Source organism: Schistocerca serialis, chromosome 4 (genome assembly GCF_023864345.2).
Source record: "Schistocerca serialis cubense isolate TAMUIC-IGC-003099 chromosome 4, iqSchSeri2.2, whole genome shotgun sequence".
In the NCBI taxonomy this organism is placed as follows: domain Eukaryota; kingdom Metazoa; phylum Arthropoda; class Insecta; order Orthoptera; family Acrididae; genus Schistocerca; species Schistocerca serialis.
Window position 1 is genome coordinate 807827411 of NC_064641.1, and position 20708 is coordinate 807848118.

General features: G+C 39.6%; 1 protein-coding gene across 1 annotated transcript in view; it reads left to right on the forward strand.

Annotated features, from left to right (window-relative positions):
• LOC126473406 (UDP-glucosyltransferase 2-like) overlaps positions 1-20708 on the forward strand; it is a 106129-nt gene that overhangs the window by 38473 nt on the left and 46948 nt on the right. The window contains exons 2-3 of the mRNA XM_050100425.1: positions 6523-6705; positions 14785-14963. Coding sequence (XP_049956382.1) covers positions 6532-6705; positions 14785-14963 — 353 coding nt within the window. The 5' untranslated portion in view covers positions 6523-6531. The remainder of the gene's footprint in view (positions 1-6522; positions 6706-14784; positions 14964-20708) is intronic.

Genomic DNA, 20708 nt, shown 5'->3' on the forward strand with positions numbered 1-20708 from the left:
AGCATTCTTATTACTTTAGAACCATTCTAGAGTAATGGGGCCTGAGTAAGACAAAATCTAATTTTCTGAATTTTGTCTTTATTTTGCTAGGAGGTCTTCCTATTATATGTTCCTGTGTAGGGGGGGGGGGGATGCAAATAATCATATAGAATTATCTTTGTAGCACCACAAAGTACAGAATACAGTGATTACAGTTACACTTGGAAATCTAGGAAATTTCAGTCTTCATGTTACATGCCTAATTTTCATCAACATTTACCTTAATTATACAGTTACACTTTTTGCTGATTTGAAGTGTGTACTACATGTTAAAAAGATTTTGTTTGGTCATAGTAATAAAAGCATTTCATTTTGTTAGTTCATATGTCCCATATGGACCTGAAATTATCAAGTTATGATGACAAAGGAAGGAATTAACATTAAGGAGTCTTACTTCACAGAAACTATGTAACAATGGTTACACTTTTTGCTGGTTAACTTTAACATAAACCATTTAGTTTTCCATTAACAGTGAAAGCAGTTGCACTAGTCACGTAAAGAACAAAGTTTCCCATAGGGAGCTAAAGTATTTTACATTTGAGTTATTGCAGACCCAAAGTATTGTGCTCTTCATATTTCTATTTAAAAAAGTTTGTAACTCATTCACAGACATTTTGGAATCTGAACATACATGTGTGTAGCAAGGTACTTTTCATGTGCCATGTGGAACCTTTAATTTTCTGGTTCAAATATAATTTATTTCATGAATTATCTTTAATACCAACCATGTCTGAATGCATTATTTACCATTTAGAAGAAGAAATATTAGTATACAGAATAACAAACCTCATGAAAAAAGCGAGAGATTGTTCAGTACAGAACTTGGAATGGCTCTTTATCAATAGCAGGTAAAAAGGCTTCTATTAAATGTTCAAATAAACCAGTCAGTACCTCTTAAGTCACCATAGAGGTGATACAGTAATAAAACAATTTACTTTTTCAGAATTTCTGCTAAGTATTGGAAGTACAAAGACCTATTCAGTTAGTATTTGCTTTACCAATAACCTGTAGTACAAGCACTCATATAAGAAGGTAATTATGGGAGTCAAGAGTTATGTTAAAATTAAAGATACTGACTGGTATTACTTGCTCACAAAATGTTGTAGTTGCTGTACAGTTTATGCTCAATGTGGTGTACCCAATGTGATTCCTGGAGGACATGATATTCTGTTGTCCTATGGGAGTGCACTCGTACCACACCTATTGAAAGAAAGTTTTGCTGTGGAATAGTTGTATCAGACGTCTGTACCAGAAAACATATCTCCACTGTGACACCCTCATGTTCTTGGTATGCTATTAGCTATTATTACAGGAATACTCTTCACATGGAGAAGGTAGGGAGGGAGAGAGAGATGGGAGGAAATCATGTTCTTAGGAGGAGCAAGCTTTACAGCAGCATATGCTGTTAAAGCATAGTGAGATTTTCTTTTTCATTTCCAACATTGTACACAACTTTCTTGCACTTTTATGTTATCACATTTTCCCCTTGAGAATGGAGAAGAGATGGGGGGGAAAAAAAATAATTAAGTGAGCTTTTATAAGAACTGAAAACTCTACTTGCGTCATTTGTTATTTTCAAAATGTTACTCTCTTTCCAAATACTGTTCTATTTCTTCAAACCAATTCTGAATTTTTCAGGTTATTACATATTATTTACTGTACATTGTCCAGCAATACTTCTGTTGTTACCGGATAGTTTGTAATTTGGCACTACCTTTGTGCCACTGGTATTGACTAGTGTACTTTTGCAGAGAAGAAAATCGACTGGACTAGAATGTGCCGTCAGTATAGGACAGATTCAGGCAATATGAAACTTTTTACACTAAATTTGCAATATAATGTCACCCTTGTCTCGCACAGATTGTAGCAGCCATTGGGGTGCCTGTCTGGCCAGCTTCTGCAGCTTTCGCTTTCAGGTTTGTTTTTTGCTTGGGCCCTATACTGACAACCAGTCATTCCAGTGATTGACACCATGTCATAAACTGGAACCAAGATTCACAGAAATAAAATTCCATATTGTAATTCACAGTGTAATTAATTTTGCCCACTGACATGTTTTGAATTCAATTTTAAAATAAAACCATGGTACCAGTCATTGTTTGGGTGTCAGACTGGAAAATTACAGTTTTAAGACACCCCAACCTTAAAACTAAAAGCTGTGATCGATGTTATTTTCAACAAGTTCCTTCACTTTCTACATCATGGATCAGTCCAGTATCATATTATTACTAGACTTAACTTCCAAATGATGCAAGTCATGCATTTAAGAGGAGCCTTAACGTTGGCCTTTATGTTTGTCTCATGTAAATGTATTTCTTGTCTCGTATCAAAGACTGAAGCACTGTCAAACACTGGTGCTTCTACCTTATTGCTCAGTTAAAATACACCATGCCACGTACAGGCGTTAATAAAATCATGGCATTTACATTTCTGATCAAAGAGAGGACCACATTCGTAAGTGCATGTTGCAATTAGTGTCAGCATATATGCAGATCGGTAATGCATCACTTCAGATAAAGAAAAATAACAATTTTTCCGTTTATACGTAAGTAATACTTTAATAGTTAAATTGTAATTTCTGTTGTCAGTAAAGATACCCCTAAGCAAACTATGTCACCTTTTTTTTTTTTTTTTTTTTTTTAAAAAAAAAAAAAGAGACGTCTTCACTGTTTTCCAAACTTGATTTTCCGAATTATACCTGTAGTTAAAAGCTTTGGGAAGTAAGGTAATTAGTTGACCTCCATTGAATCTTAAATAGTGTTTGAATATGGGCAAATAAGTATTCATAAAATTAATGGTAAAAGATTTATAGGTCAGCTTCTCAAACTACCAAAACACACTCGAATTTAGGAATTTCATAGCAGAACTGTCACTGTTTTTTCTCGCTAGATCAGAAACACTTCATTATGTTGATGTGTAGATGTCTAGAACATCCAATATAAAAAACTTATGAGGGCGCAGAACGAAAAACATTTTCATCCGTGTTTTGACACTTCGTTCTTTGCCAAATTGAGATATGGCGGACACCAGTGATTTCTAGTGAACACTCAATGATATAATCTTTTGCCGGCACGCGCTAGAGCCATCTATCGGTAGGTCTGGTAGTTGAGCATCCCTCATTTCGCTAGCTTTAGACGCCTGTCAGCGCCAGCGCGTACGTTGGACGCTCTCTATCTGCTCGACATTTCCCCTCTCTCTCTCACCTGGCACCCGGCGGCGTTCCTTTTGATGCTTGCAGGTCAGCGGCCGCATCCCCTGGGACCCCCGGCCCCTGCACAATGCTCTTCCGGCGCTGACCGGCCTTCGCCTCCCCGCCTCCACAGGCAAATCCACTTTGCTTACACCTACAGCATGCAACTAAATATTATCATTACCAAAGCCCGTATTATTTCAGACATGTGTCTAATCATCACATATCTCTCTTTCTAATCCACCTAATAAGACTAATTAACCTTTATATGGGTTTATTTACTCCAAATACGCAGAATAATCTGCGAAATGAATGTCACAAATGAAAGCCACCTTTCAAGGTGATGACATACATATTGTCATGGGAGAGAACGCGATTTCATGCCTTAATCTTGTTGTGCCTAAGATTGGATACAATAAATCTGCCCAGGTTTTATCAGAGGACAAGATACAATTCAAGGAATATCCATTTCGACATTCCATCAGACCCGTGTTTGCTCAGGTTGATACAAAAAACGGCTATTCTAAAAGGAAAATAAGAAGGACAAGAAGTAAAGAAAAAGAAGACAGGAATAAGAGGAAGATGAAGATGAAGAAGGAAAAGACAGTAAATCAGAAGGAAACACCATATTTATTAAAGCCGATGGTGGAGGTATTGGGGAAGAAGAAGAGTACACGTAGGCTAATAATGATGAAGTAGAAGAGGAGTAAACATTATTACGCTAAAGAAACTGGTGTTCACAGCTGGAAGACAGTATCCAACGACTCAGAACATATACTGACTATTTTCAAACAACTTACGGGAACTCTGAAAGGTTATATTTACAGCGAACGCCGATGTTGCGGGGGGAGTACACCCCTCCAGTTTCAAACAATTTACGGGAACGCTGCCAGATTATATTTACAGCGAACGCCGATGTTTCGGCGGGAGTACACCCCTCCTGTTTCACGGTACAAACTGCAAAATTGGAGTGCTTTTGGGTTCTGCTCTGCATGAGTTTGGTTTGTGTAAGGCGGGTGTATATCGCATTCTTTTAGCTCTGGCATGTCATACATTGGTCTCACTATCAGGACCGTGGAGGACCGATGTACTGAGCATAAACGGCACACACGATTACAGCAGCCAAGTAGATCTGCCATTGCCGAACATTGTTTAGATACTGGTCATCCTGTGTTATTGAACAATACCGAGATATTGGCATGCACGTCCAGCTATCGGGACAACGTTATTAAAGAAGCTGTTGAGATTAAATTAGCGAGCAACCTTGTAAATAGGGACGTAGGTCTTAAATTTGCTTGTAGATCACCTGTACGTTACAGTTTGTGCTTTGACAACGGCGGAGTGTACTCCAGCCGAAATATAGGCGGTCGCTGTAAATACTGGCAGAATTCCTGCAAGTTGTTTGAAAACTGTATACGCCAGGAGAAACTCAGGTCTCACTATATTGACTATTCCAACTGGTATAAGCCGGATGAATTGGTAGAGCAGGTTAATCGCTACGGTAGGGCATAATTCACGAGACCATTACATATCTTCTGAAAAAGAATTTCGATAAGCAGTGATTGTTGCTTGACGATTATAGTACCACTCTGAAATAATAAACTGAAACAGTTTGTTGCAAAATGGGAAACTGCATATAACAACGTTCGGTCAGTTGAAAGGCATTCACAAAAGGTGCATTCCTCAGACTCAAAAATTCGGAAACAGAACTTGTAATTATTAGGTGTGATTTTGTTTAGCAAACAGCACACTTTGGAAACAGACAGTGAGAGATTGCATTCCATTTGAAAGAAGAGTTGAATGTAGAAGCAGAATTATAGTGCCAATATTTCAGACTGGTCATCACAGAAGGTGAGAGCTTAGCAGATGCACATGTGTTAATGTAACGATCTGTATCTGCCATAGACGGCATTCTAACATGTGTTGAAGATGAATAACTGTGTATATTAAATTTTTTTTATTTAACTGTCTTACAACATAAGGTATGAAATGATTTGTGCTACAATACGAAGATTACTAATTTTAGTGTATGTATGGAAAGTAAATAGAAAAACTTTAAATTTATTTTATTATGTGAATAAAAATTTTATAACAACATTTTCATGTGGAGTATTTTTTTCCCTTCATTCCCTGTGTGATGTATTATAAAGTTAATGCCTCACTCAAGCAAGCATTGAAGTCTATGACACATAAACATTTTTAATAGAGTATAAAAGAGAAATTTTTGCGCGAAGCAGGATCGTAGCTAGTTACACATGTTTGGTAAATAATTCAGATATGCGTGAGAGCAGGTATAGTATTTGACATAAACATTTCTGTTGATGTATAAAACAGAGAGAGAGAGAGATGTATAAAATATAGTGATGAGGCGGAATTTTAGATGCTTAGGTGTTTTTGACATTAGAAATACTGCTAGAGTGAACACTATGAACACAGTTCAAAAGGCGAGAAAGCGTATGTGAGCCCCCTCCCCCCTTTCCCTCTCGGTCTTTCTCTCTCTCTCTCTCTCTCTCTCTCTCTCTCTCTCTCTGTGTGTGTGTGTGTGTGTGTGTGTGTGTGTGTGTGTGAGCTTAAGTGACGTGATTGTCTGTTTCATTTTGAATAGTGGCCAAAAAACTTTAAAAAGTATACCACTAGTGCCAATTTTAAAAAAGTATCCCAGTAGTGCCATTTTGCAGTTTTTAAGTTTTCCACAAATGCCATCATACAGTTGTTATAAATTGTCTCGACAACAGCTTCTAGCGGTTTTAAATGTCCCTCACACCATCAATTAGCATTTTATAAAGTTCTCACCCTCCACCTTCTTGATGACATCATTTGTTTAAGGTAAATGCTTACATCAAGCGTGTGTCTGATAAACACCTGATTATATTTTTTCTAAAACTGACTTAGTGATACTGTGGCTGTGTACGATTAATGTAGGTTGATTCTTACAAAGAAGATAATAGCAACCAGCAACTATAAATACTGCTATTTATTTAAGTATTTAATTAAGTAAATAATTAATACTGCAATTTATTTAAGTAAATAGCAGTATTAATAGTGGCTGGTTGCTGTTATCTTCTTTGTAAGAATCAACCTACTTTAACACCTGGTGATCTTCAGCAGTCGCTTGAACATCAGAGTGGGTCAAAGGCGCTATAGATGCATTACTTACTGTCACTGTGGTATCAGTGTTATCACCTCAGGAATAGGGCTAGTGTCTTGCCATGTTCTCTGTGTTTTACATTAAATGTATTCAGCACTGTAGAAGTTTCTCGCAACTGACGCTGTGCTATTTGTGTCATCCGCAGTGCTCCACCATGAAGCTCAGGCTATTGCTGCTACCACTGCTGGTCCACGTGTGCTCATGTGCGAGAATCCTGGGCATCAACCCGACGCCCTCTATCAGTCACCAGCTGCCCTTCCTCATCATCATGCGAGCTCTTGCTGAAAAGGGACATCAGGTCACCATCATCACCGCTAATCCTATGAAGGTAACTAAATGTTCCTTCCACTGAACAGTAGTCGAAAAACACAGCCTGCCAGAGATTTAAGACAGCCTACCCAATCTAGCAGATAATTCGTCAGTCTTAAGCATTTATTTATTTTATTTCTGTTAGAGACTGAAAATTTATGTAATCAAAGTCGCACATCTTGCCGTCATGCGAGGATTGCTCAGAAAGTAAAGCACCGCAATTTTTTCTCAGCCGAAAAGAATACCACGAATGCGAAACGTTACGTTTGCTTTATTTGAAGTCTCCTGAGTGAGCGCGCCAAGTTTCCACCACTTCCGACAGATAGCGTAACTGCAGGACAGTTTCAAAATGACGCCTGTTGGTGCTGTACGTTACAAGCAACGTTCCGTCATATAATTTCACACTGCAGTGGAAGAAACTGTGGGGAATATTCACAAACGCCTGTGTAGAGCCTATGAAGCATCTGCTGTCGACAGAAGTACAGTTAGTCGCTGGGAACGGCGGGTAAGGTCATCAGAATGCGGTTAGGCGGAGCTCCACGATTTGCAACGGTCGGGGAGACCATTAACGGCTGTCACACCTGATATGTTGGAGCGAGCTGATTTTGTCATTCGCGAGGACAGACACATTCGTGGAACACATTTTAAGGATGACGAGGAAGCGATTTACACAGTGAAGCACAAGACAAGGACTGGTACCGACAGGGAATACAAGCGAATGTTCCGCCCTTGGAGGAATACCATAGAACGGGATGGAGAGTACGTGCAAAAATAGTGTGCGTAATAAAACACCATTCTTTCGTATGTGTAATTCTCGTTATGTTCGATAAAGAATTCTTGAAGAAAAAAACTGAGGTGGATTACTTTCTGGACAACTCTCGTAATTAAAATTTATAGCAGATTGCATATCTCCTGGTTCAGAATGCCAACAAACTTGTTTACATGTATGTCATATGAAGACTTTCCTGATATGATTTTTCATGCCGACAGTCCGGAAGTTTTGGGTGATATTCACTGGTTTCTGCTAGTTTCATCGAAGTAATCTTTAAGAAAAAATATCCATCTTCAATCCCAGAAGACATTGGAAGTTTACTCTGTGAAACTGAGCCCCCCCGTCCCTCCTATACATTGAAGAATAAGAAAGATGACTCAGGTGTGTGGCCAAAGAATGAGCGAAAGTGGCTTGTTTCATTACATACGCAGCTGGCTACTGAAATAAAACACATGCCTGAATCAAATTATCCATTGTATCCTACATATATCGGTGACGATATTTAACGATAGTTATGGAGCCTTAAGTCATTAAGTCTAAATACAATTTTATTTCATATACAGCAAATTTATGGGCCCCGATCAGTCTCTCTCTCACTCCAATACCCCTGCCCCTGCCTAGGCATTTGTCTGTTTCTTTCATCTTGATCATTTTAAGAATATTGTAGTTATTTAGTTACATGACACTCAAATGTTTGAGACTACTTCGGACATCCATCTTTTGTACTCGACCGCCTATAACGGAGTTAGTTTGCCATGTACTGCTAAACGTATCACTCCACAATCATCCAAATGTTCACAGCTAACGAATGTTCACAGTTAACTACACAAAACTGTTTCCCATGAATATTCAGTCACTGTCATGACTCCAAAACATCTTCTTCTATCAGTTTGTATTAAATAATCAAAGTTAATCTTTTGTATGCACTTTCAGGCAGCAGTCCGAGTGTCATTCTTGGCCGTTTGCCACTGACTGACTCACTCCAACGCGAAACTGTAGCGGCAAGGATCTTTCAGCTTTTCAGCGATACAGTAGACAACGGCACTGAGCCTCTACACTTCATCTTAAATAAGGGTATCGATAATGATAGATATATCTGACTTCCTTAAAACTGAAGTAAAAACAGTCTTGGCCATAGTAAAATAATTCTTTGCAATGGTAACATTTCGGTGGGAATGTGACGATCTTGAAGCCGTTTATATTGAAATATACACACCAAATGGCTGTAGAGGGAAGTCTGTTAATAGCATCAACGTGTAAAATGTATAACATATAAACACACCCGCCTCGTTAGCCGAGAGCGCTAATGTGCTCCTTCCTGGACTCGGGTAGGCGCGCTGGATCCGGATCAATTGCGCCCGGTGGATTAACGACATGGGCAGGTGTGCAGGCCATCCTCGATGTGGTTTTTGGGAGGTTTTCCACATCCCACTAGGTGAATGCCGCGCTGGTCTCCACTTTCCGCCTCGGTTAAGCGATTCACAGGCATATGAAACACATTCGCACCCTTTCATGGTTTACACTAGACGCAGACACCTGAGGTACTCTGATTCCATCCTGGAGGATATCGGGTGGTGGCAGGAAGGGCACCCGGCCACCCCTTTAAATTAACCAAGCGAACTGCGATTGTAACAATGCCGACCCTTCGAAAACTGCGGGACAAGGCACAAGCAAAAGAAGCAATGTATATATATAAAGGGTGAGTCAGGGGGAAATGTACATACTTTGAGACGCGGTAGTAATAGTGATTCTGAATTTTAAGGACATATGCCCTGTTGCGAATGGTTTCCGAGGTAGAACACGTTTAATATCACTTTTTCTTTAATAACTAGAAAAACGCACACTCCAACAAAAACGTGTCCCAGTTCACAATTGAACTAAATTAAATTTGCTAGAAAAAAGGTCCTGTTTATTTATTGTCTAGGACTAACCGTTAGCGCCGAGGGATCGTGGGAATATTGAAAATCATCTCGCTCGACGCGCGTGATCTGTAGCTTAGGTACTTTTTGCAGGCCAATCTTGGCTAGTTTTTCCACTTGAAAGACCACAAGTGTCCTGTATCAAAATGTTCGTCTCAACCTCCTCTATATTACTGTGGTACGTTGTAAATAATGACAATGAATAATACAGAAAATAAATAGAAATGTACATTAAAAATGTTCTATCTTGGAAACCATTTGGTAAAGAGCATATGTCCATATCAAGTTTATTGTTCAGAATCAGTAATGCTATCACCCGTCAAAACACGTACCTTTCGTCCTGATTCACCCCAAATATCCGCGGTGGTGAACGGTGACGGTGGAACGAGCATGTTTTGTGGCTCCATGAACGTCAATTGCTGTGGAGAACAACGGAGTTTCTGCTTAAGTGCACGATAGTCCACCCACCAAATACAGCATTACCTTAACAACAGCCAATCAGGCATAGAGAACGTGAAACTGTTATTACGATAAGTCACATATACAATAGTTGCACAAAGATAATAACAAACTAAGAAATAGGTACACTTCATGTAATAGCTACTATAGAGAGAATTTCATCAAAACTTGATAAAAATATATATACAGAGGAGATAAACAATGCTAATCAGCTGTAGTGATATTGATAGCGGTCTGTGGGGATTTGCCGGAAACTCGTAGATTGTATGCCAGTAAAAATAGAGTTTATCCCTTTTATCCCTTTCTGTGACCATGATGGATATTATCACTCATAGCCAGCTCAGTGTCACTGGTTTCGTCGGATGTATCCGCCTGCTGTCTTCTGTGGCTTGTGTCTTACGAGAATTATAAGTCTGTGGCCAGCAAGTGTTATGATCCCGTTAGATAATGCTTCATCCGCTAAAGGCTATCTCTCATCAGCAAATATCATGTAATTTATTAATTGTATGAAAGCTGTTGTGGATATAATATATGGAACCTTATCGTTAATACTGATATGGACACGTACTATGGCTGTCTGTCCTGAAAAGACAGTGAGTCTCGAATAATTTTCGAGTTTTCTCGTGAACTTTATGGAAACGGATGCTGTGTTTAGCTCGACAGATTGTAGCAACACCGACTTTCCTGGCACAACGCGGTAAACCACAAAGGACTTCCGTGACTTTACGAAAAATAAGAAATTGGGGAACTAGCACTACCTAAAGGCGTACAGAAAGAATCAGATCGAGTTGAAATTGAAGGAAAAGAGTATAAAGGCACATTTGCATGCCGTGCGTGAATTTCCTCGGAAACGCGAAATCTTAATTAAATAATTAATCTCTGACAAATAAATAAAGCCTATGGCACAGAACTGCAGCGCTATGCCGCTGATAAAACAAAATACAATTACGACACTCATATGTTTCATTAAGAAGAAGTAGGTCTTGTAGAATAGCTGAGGCGGGAAGCACGTATATTTTATTAAATGGTACATCGCTATATTTGATGTTATATAAGAACATTGTGAGTTGCAATCTCACTAGGCACTCGACCCTGTACAGATTCTATATTTATGAAAGTAAGTTGAATTATTTAACTGTAGGCTTATTCGTTGGATATATCTGATTTAACTGTGTAAACTTTTTTATGTTTAGTAGACAGTCACCTCTGTACGACGAATTGACATGGCTGGCAAATTATTCTACTATTGAGATTTTGAGTCCGCACCTACCGCAGCAGTCTTTGGAAACGATTTAAATACGAAGTCCGATTATTTGAGTCTTATTTCACGGTCAACTACGAATAGCACTGCATTTACGAAAAAGCCATTGTCAAGCGTCTGATACCAAATAATTAAACGTCCACGTTCCAGATAAGCAAATATTAATTACAACCAACCACTCTCATACATATACAATAACTAATATTATATTTTATTTATTTATTTATTTATTTTATAAGAGTGATGTCATGATGGACAATACCATCAGTGACGATACGTTTCAAGAAGTAAATCCAAAGAATGGTATCGTGAGAAAGCAAGTGTGGTCACGGATTACAACAAGAACATGAGAGGTGTAGACGAGAGCGATTCCTAGTTGCAAAGCTGTCAGATAACCAGTACTATACTGGCAAAATATTATTGGATGGTTTTTTGACATTTACTCCACGGTTCATGCCGGAATACAGACGCCTGTACAAAAACATGGTGGCGAATAAGAAAGACTGACATTCATAATAAGTCTCGGAGAACAGTTGATCACATCGTCTCCATCACAGGGATCATTAGTTCGAAGAGCAGCTACTACACCAAACGCGACTTGCCTTATACCAAGGCATTTTCCAAAACTTTTTCCAATAACAACGGAAAAAGTTCCCACAACTAGCAGTAGAGTATGCACGAGAAGACGTGAATTCGTCCTGTGGAGCAACATGTTTAAAACATTTGGGACCTGTGGAATGGTACATTAGCTTATTTGTTTTAGTTTAAATATTTGTCATGTATTGTTGTTTTTCTGACATGTTCCACATCCTGGAGGACCTCCTCACTACGGATCAATTGGAATGAAAGTAAATCTAATCTAATCTAATCTAATAGAAAACGACCAGGATTTACGTGAATGTAAAATTTCATTCTCTCCTTTAATAGAACCTATTCCTTCTAAATTCAGTTCACAGAAAGAAATGCTTAAATCAGAAGGCAGCGCACGTGACGCGTCTGCGCCAGCCCTAAGGGGTTAAACGACATAAATGATCCCTAAGCATACGGCGTGGACGTAACGATATGCGCCTTCCAGCGGAAGAGAATTTCAGAGCTGTTACGGCGACTGGATTTAAAAAAAAAGTACTGGCATGAGGGCAGGCATGTAGAAATGCATGTCAAATATTTTAGACTGCTTCTAGAACTCAGTGCAAGTGAAAATACTGCCAAAGACAACTGTAGCAATGTATATCACGTCCCACAGATAAATGTGACTAATTTATCAACAAGATAATAAGTAAAATAGGCGTAGGAAAATAATAGGTTACATCATTGTAACACTGCCATACAAAACATCAAGGACCCATCATGGTACTCTCTAATATGAAATAAAAGGGATAAGCATTCCAAATTTAATAGATAGTATGAACATAGTTCTCTGCAGTCATTGGTATTCCTTTTTTGCTATTAAGACTATTTTTCATCCAATTTTAAAGTATTTTACCTAGACCACTCATTTTTTCGCTGGAGAAATTACGTACCTGACTTCAGCAAGCACAGTGCAGGAGCACTGAACGCCACCTACTGCTTTGACTGCTGTTTCGTCTTCGACGTCACATCCTTGCCTCACCCTTCAGCCACAGCAACACATCATCACCCAGAAAGAGATGCATTCTTTCTAGATGCTAGAGTGAGGTGGCGCTATGGATGAGACACCGAGCTCCTATGTGGAAGGACGATGGTTCACACCACCATCTGGCGTTGCGGTTTCTTTAACTTACTCAAAACGCCTAAGGCGAATGCTTGGAAGTTTGTTTTGAAAAGGCACTACTGATGTCCTTCCCCATCTTCCACCTGTCCAAGCATTCAGTACTTCCTAACAACGATGACGTCATAGGACGTTAAAGCCCAGTACTCCTACTTTCCAAAGACCTAGAATATATTTGTATTATATTGTTAAGTTTACCTGTTTTTCATTCGTATTTACAGTTTTGAGATATATTTCATGAAGATCGTCGTCTAAACTACTCAATGTTCCATATCTGAGACGTTTTCTTTCTGTGACTTACTTCTTAACAATTGAACACGAAAGAACACCGACTTCAGAAGCTTACATGAATTTTGGATGAATTTCAGCGGACAGCTTATCGTCTGCAATAAAGAAATCCATCCCTCAACGGAATTCCAATGTACCGCAAAATATACATAACATGAATTCATCATAAATCCGTTGAAGCAATTCTACTGTTCTGTATATCAAGCTGACACATATCTTGCTTTATTCCACAACCTGTTCTAATAAAATACTAATATATTTTAAACGATAGCATGCCTACCTCTGTGTCTACGTAATAAAATTTCACATGGTGCTCGTGCATATATGAATCCGTGTCGCATGCTATAGTTCTAAACAGGCTGTTTAAGTCACTAGTGAATTGCTAATTGATTGCCCCCAATCTGCAACAAATAATTTCATCAGTACATAAAATTTTATCGTAAGTGTCCCTTACGCTTTTACTTCCCGTCATTGTTCGTTGTACCGTTAACCTACAATATAAATCTAAGTGGAAAACGTCAGATATAATACAACATGACACAGACTACATTGAATAGTGTGTCTGGGAACTTCTTGCACAGAGTGTAGTGGTATCCTAGTACCTTATCAATGTACTTTAGGATGCATCACTTGGTAGCCCGACGTTATGTAAGATTTCATACACTGGTTCTATTTCCTACATTCACGTGGGGCCGTTGCCTTTCGGACTGCTTTTATGGAACGTAATTCGTGAGTTGATGGAATTCTTGTCGAGGATTCAATATGTTGCTATCTGTGATCGGTGATATTTATTTCACTCCTTATATTTTTTAGGCATATAAGATTCGGTCCTTTTTTCACGTTATTTTGTTTTCTTATCAGAGTTAGTATTTTTTCTGACGTCGTTTCCGTAGCTTGTGTTGTACTTGTAAATCCAGCCGCTACACTGAAGCATTTTCACATTCCTTCTCAGGTTACGGCTTCATGGCTTACGTTTTAGGTCTCAAGTCACAATATTTTAGCTCAGTTTTAGGTATTTAATTCAACCGACATGAATGTCCACACGCAGAATGATTATTCATAATCAACACTGAGGTACTGCCCTCAGTTGGTGTAGGTTTGAAGGCTTAAGGAAGACACTGCCATGCTACAGTTCATGGTATTCACCACAATCTACAACGGCTCAGATTGGAACACTACCATGCCATTGCGTTGTGTTCATTTTATTCATAGCAGCGGTATTGTCGAAAGGAGACTAGTGTTGAGCTTTACGAGAATCAAGTGGTTCAAGGAATATGAAACGTGTTTGTGTTTTATAAGATAATTGACATAGAGGTTGTGAGTAGCCATTACTGCTATTAGGGAACCACGAAACCTATTTGCATCTATGAATCTTCTATGTAAGTTTTTATCATAACTTAATGTAATTTTTATTGGGTATGCAAACCATTCACGATGGCGCGAAGGAAATAACGAAACACTTTCTGTGAACATCGAGATGACAAAGAAGAAGTGGTCTTCCCTCATATAGCAGCAGCTGTAATCTAGATTCACAGTATGCGGCTTTAAATAGCATCAGTATGAAGTACATTAATTTAGTAGTTGTCTTCGAAATAACAATCTCGTCTTAATATCGTTCTTTAAAGAAGGTTATGTACTGTTTTTTGTTGCAGGATCCTCCACCAAACGTGACTCAGATAGATATGTCATTTATGTACGAAAAATGGAAGAAAGACATAAACTTCTACCAAATGTCTCAACTGTCTAGACACGAAATGATGGAAATGATTATAAAAATTGGTAAGACTGATTGTGACGCACAGCTCAAAACTCCAATTATAAAAGAGCTTCAGTAAGTAATATAATCTTTTTTTTACAGTAGTACTCTATTGCTGATAGTATTAACGTAACATAATGCATTTAACATTCACTCATCCTTAAAACGCGATCGTTAAATGCTTATGGATAACAAAAGCGTGATGATTTTTTGAAGTTTTCGGGTTGACTGTCGCCGCACATAACATTTGCAATCGTGAAAGGTTGTGTCTTTTTCCGAGGTATCATTAGAGTTCTGAAATTTATTTGCCAATGGGGTTCAAAAAAGTTGCTGTTAGTTTCACATTAGTGGCGCAGCCTGAGAAAGCAACCTGTTTCCTTTAATGGCTTATAGTTTTCCTAGCCACATCGGAGTACTTTCTGCAATACACAGTGGGTGGCTTTGCTGTTCTCCACTTCTTCTTGCTCTGTACCAGTATTCTGTTCTGTTTAACTTGTATCATCCTACATCAGCCGCAAACTCTGTTGCAGAGGCAACAGAAGTGAAATACAGTAACTCTAACCCCATGCTGACACAAAATGATTACTTCGTTTGTACATTATTTGCAGCGCACATGCCACAAAAGATAGAAAATTTAACACACGTCCATTTTATCACTGTAGTTGCCTTCTTCGGTTTACTTATTTACTACTCAATTCACTTTCATTTACAATCGTGCTGTATCAGCACTGGCACGACACTTCTTACCTAAATGTCAGTGAATTGCTCCTAACACTAGCATACTTGAAATGAGAACGTTCCCTTTATACGTGCCAAACCCTTTCCAACATCTCTCCCTCCCCAGTTCTCATTTTGTATGCACACTCTCACTTTTGTATTACTCTTCAGTTTGACGTACCTCACCACCCTAATTTATCCTCTAATAGGCTCTCCACGTCCACAGAACTGTAGAAACCTACTTCATTTGAACTTTCTTCCTGCCGTGAAGCCTTTGCCTCCCTCTAAACACTTGCTCTCATTATCAGACTGGAGGTCCATTTAATTCCTCAGGATGCTTCGCGTCAACTGACACTTTCTTTTAGTCAAGTTGTGACATGAATTACTTTTTTCCTCCTTATTCGATTTCTGGCATACCTATCTAATCGTCAGCAATCCTTCGAAGCACAGCATTTCAAAAGCTCCCTTTCTTTTTGGAGTGTTTATCGTCCACATTTCACATCCGTACAAGGCTACACTGCTGAGAACTATTCTCACCTTTAGGAACGAGTTACTGATACATATATTGCTGACTGATTGTATCAAATTTCGGTTACTGTGATTGAGAATGAAATGCCCTCTCTGTTCTATCCATGATCAATTGTTTCCATGTCTAAACAACAAAACCCGTTTACTGTATTTAGTTCATCACCCTTGACTGATTACACTGGTTTTATTTTTGTTAATGTTAATCTTATAAACCCATTCCCTTCAACTGCTATTCGAAGGCGTTTGCGGTTCTGACAGATTCACAGTATCATCGGTAAGCCTCAAACCTCTAATATTCTCTCAGTGAAGATTATTTGGTTTTCTTTCAACGTGTTTTCATTATATACAGTGAATATTGTTAGCGTTGGGCCCCAATATAGTCTCATTCCCTTCACAACTGCTCTTTCCGTTTCATGTCCTTCGATTAGTTGTAACTACAGCCTGGTTTCGTGAGAGTTGTAGATGACATTTCGCGTCTGCATTTCATTTTTGCTACCTTCGGAGTCTGCCATGTCCTATTCCTGTGTCTTTTGCCTCTCCAACAAACTTAGAATATGTTAAAATGGTTTCAGTTACGTGTACCTTCCACATGTCACCTAGATGCTAACCGTTACAACTCCGCCATGCCATGTATCTGTTTGTCGCTTCCATTCAAAACACACCGTTAACTGTAAAAAAACCTGTGTCTTAATCACTTTTACTCGATGAGTGATAATAACTGTCGTCCTGCTTCCCACACGATGCAAAGGCATGCAAGTGCAGATACCTTTCCCATTCAGGCATGTATCGCCATGTTGTACCTACCCATTATCCTTCCAAATACGTTCACCATATTTAGTGGGTGCCAGCACAGAATGTTTTGTAGTACCTATCAGTCGAAACTTAGGGACTCATCCCTTAATAATAGAAGCAATCTGATACAACTAGACTAATAATTTTATCAAGAATTTTTGGTCAAACAATTTCAAGTCATGCAAAAAATGCACCTTTTCTACGAAAGAGCGTGCTACAAAGACTGATTCTGACATGGAAAAAAGAGGATGCTAGATCAAAACAACAGTCGGTGAAAGGGTGGGAGATGAAAATTCACAAACCGAAGCGGAGTCTGTATTACGATCATCTCCACATTGTTGACATTGTACGAGGGCTGTCCAACTAAGAATCATCATAATTTTTTTTGACAACATATATTTTTCATCCTCATAATTCTGATGGTCCTTTTCATAGTAGTCTCCCACGAATGCGATGCCCTTGTCCCAGCGTTTCTGCCAGTCTTCAAATACATGTTAGAAATCATTTTTTGAAAGGTCCATCAAAATCCTCTCCGTAGCCTTCACCACTGCTTCTCACGATTGATAATGCCTCCCAAAAGGCCGTTTCTACATGTTAGGGAACAGAAAAAAGTCACATGGGACTAAATCCGGACTATAGGGAGGGTGAGGGATGCACTTCACGTTGATTTTTGCAAGATACTCAGTTACAACACTGGCAATATGCTGCCGCATATTATCGTGGTGCAGCATCCAGCCTGCTTTACGGAAATGTGGCCTCTTGCACCTGATATGGACTTTCAATGTTTTCAGGACATCCCTGTAATATTGCCCAGATGCCGATGTGAGTCCAGGTACAACATGGTTATAAGTCATTCCATGAATATCAAAGACTGAGATGACCATAACTTTCCCCGCAGAAGCAAGCACTTTTGCTCTTGGAGGTTGGTGATGAAGGAGATTTCCACACCGAGCTTTGCTATTTGCTCTCTGGATCAAAATGATGTAGCCAAGTTTCATCAGCAGTGATTAAATTTGAAAGAAACTCCGGATCTTCCTATCACATCAACTCCAACGGCATGCAGACCTGCACGCGGATGTCCTTTTGCTAGGGAATCAACAGTCGTGGTACTCATCGTGCACAAACACGTGTCAGGTGTAAGTTTTCGGGCACCAAAGTGTGGGTGGCGCCCAATGAAATGTTCAGTAATTAAGAAAGTGATCTTAAGGTAATTCGTCGATCCTCTCTCACAATGACAGAAGCAGTGTTGATGCTTTCTTCCGTAAGAGCTGTAATAGGAGCAATGGGTCCACTTTCCTTTGAAATTGCTTGTCTCCCCTCTTTAAACATTTCAAACCACCTTCGAGCTGTGCTGTAGGGAAGAACAACAGATCCTCCATAGGCCTTCTGTAACACTGTATAGGCCTCAGCTTAAGAATTGTTACCTTCTCCATTGCAACTGTAGGTGATACTGAACATGTCTGACCTTGCCTGCCTCTCATAGGTAGGGACCAGGACTTCTAACACTGTGTCTGTTGTACATTAAGCTAAGAAATTATCACAATATTAAATTTTAGCCAGAGAAATTATGACCACAGAAAAACTATGATCATTCTTTAATGAACAGCTCTCGTAATACAGTGGCTTATCTGCAGACACGAATTCCAAATGTGGAACTGGACAAGGAAAAAAGACCGCAAAGATTACTAGGACTACAGCGACTGCAGCAACACGTAAAGATTTACTTCAGGCAGACTCTTTGGTGTCTCTTAAGAGGAGGGGACAGAAAGAGGAACTAGCCCACTCCTGGAATCTGGGTGTACATTAATTCTCTAGAATTCCTAGCAATCATTGTTTCCGAATCCACTAAACTGCCATGGAAAATACTACAACTTTAGGAGTCACTATGTATCTTGCATTTTCTTATTAGTCACTTTACTCACGGGAATAATTCCGAGCCGGCCGAAGTGGCCGTGCGGTTCTAGGCGATACAGTCTGGAACCGAGCGACCGCTACGGTCGCAGGTTCGATTCGTGCCTCGGGCATGGATGTGTGTGATGTCCATAGGTTAGTTAGGATCAATTAGTTCTCAGTTCTAGGCGACTGATGACCTCAGAAGTTAAGTCGCATAGTGTTCAGAAACATTTGAATTATTCCGATTCCGTGGTACGGCTGTGGATTAGCCATTTTTCTGTACTCAAGGTGGATGCGAACTTTTACAAAACAGAATGAAGTTTCTCTCGTTCAGCCTTCACTGTGCCGCAGAAAGGACTACATTCAGTAGCACCTTGGTGCACAAATTCCGTCGCCATTCCTCAAAACACCATAAACATGGCAGCTACCTATGTGCCAGCCATCCATTACCGACTCTCACAAGAGCTGCTTTATGGCGTTGCAATCATGACAGTAGTGGTCATTTGTCTGTGGACTAGGAAACACATACTGGCTTACTGACTCGGAGTTACGTATTATAATGCGAACGGGAGAACACATCCATGCTGCAGTGTATGCGTGTACGTCTACACTTTATCCCAAGCTCATCAGTCGTAAAAGGAAAATTCAATTTCGCGCTAGAAGAGGGGGAAAAATATGCTCTCCAGGATAGGGACCTTCTCAAAGTCTGTAAGACATCACAGCACAACGAGCAGTCACAGAGATACGAGTTCTGCTTTCCCACATGGCATGCTGCATAGTACGGTGACAAACTGGAGAGACGAGGAATACCTTAGTGCTGTCCTAGGCTGCTGGAAGTTGATTTTACGGTCAATTTGATCAAGGTTACGCACGATTTGCCGCATTCATTGTCGTATATTGTCCACGTACTACGCTTTATGTTTCATACACACAGATGACGATCTTACGAGCAGCATTGCCTTCATGACTATATGGCCCTCCTAAGGTACGCAAGGACAGAATTCCTGTACGACTTGTAGTTAATAACATTGGCGCACCTATATGCAGACGTCAGTATACCTGAAACCCATTTTCAGCCAGTATGTGGGGAAGTACGAACGTCACATTCGCAACGCCGCCTAATTGCGGCTCTTTAGGAGGGTACTTCCTCCTCTGTAGGAGATTTACACTCTCTGATTCCTCGAAACACATCGCAGAAAGTTCGACGATTGTTCCACATAATTTTTCTGGTATTAACTTATATCCTGTTTGATGGAAAATATTATGAACAAACCAATGGTTCGTTATCGCCTGTCGTGGCGAATCTATTCGTGAAACGTTTTGAAGCAGAGACACTAGAATCAGTGAAGTTGAGACCTACTGTTTTCCATCTGTATTGCACGATACCATTATGATTTGGTGACATCGAGTGGAAAAGTTTCAAGACTTACTGTAACATCTGAATTCTTTGCACCGACTCACGGTGAAATCTGAAAGAGATGACCCCCTCTATCATTCTTCGGTGTTTTAGTCAAGAGCAGACAGGATGAATCCTAAGGTCACAGAGTATAATGAACATTTACACACAGTAATCTTTACCTTCACCCCTCGAGCCATCAACATCAGACACAAAGAAATTCGGTGCTAAGGGCTCTGGTCCATAGAGGTCGAACACTTTCACACAAGGAAATTCTTGCCCTATAATTATAACACCTACGACTGGTTTTATGACGCAATGAGTACTCAGAGCATCAAAATGAACGCGGGATGCATTTAAAATCCAGAACATTTAAGAAAGATTTTGAGACTGAGACAGAGAAAAAGCAGCCACAGTCTCATGTCTGCCTTATGTTGGCCCAACAGCCTGAAAATATCGGTGGACTCGTACCGAAACGTGACATCCAGTTTATC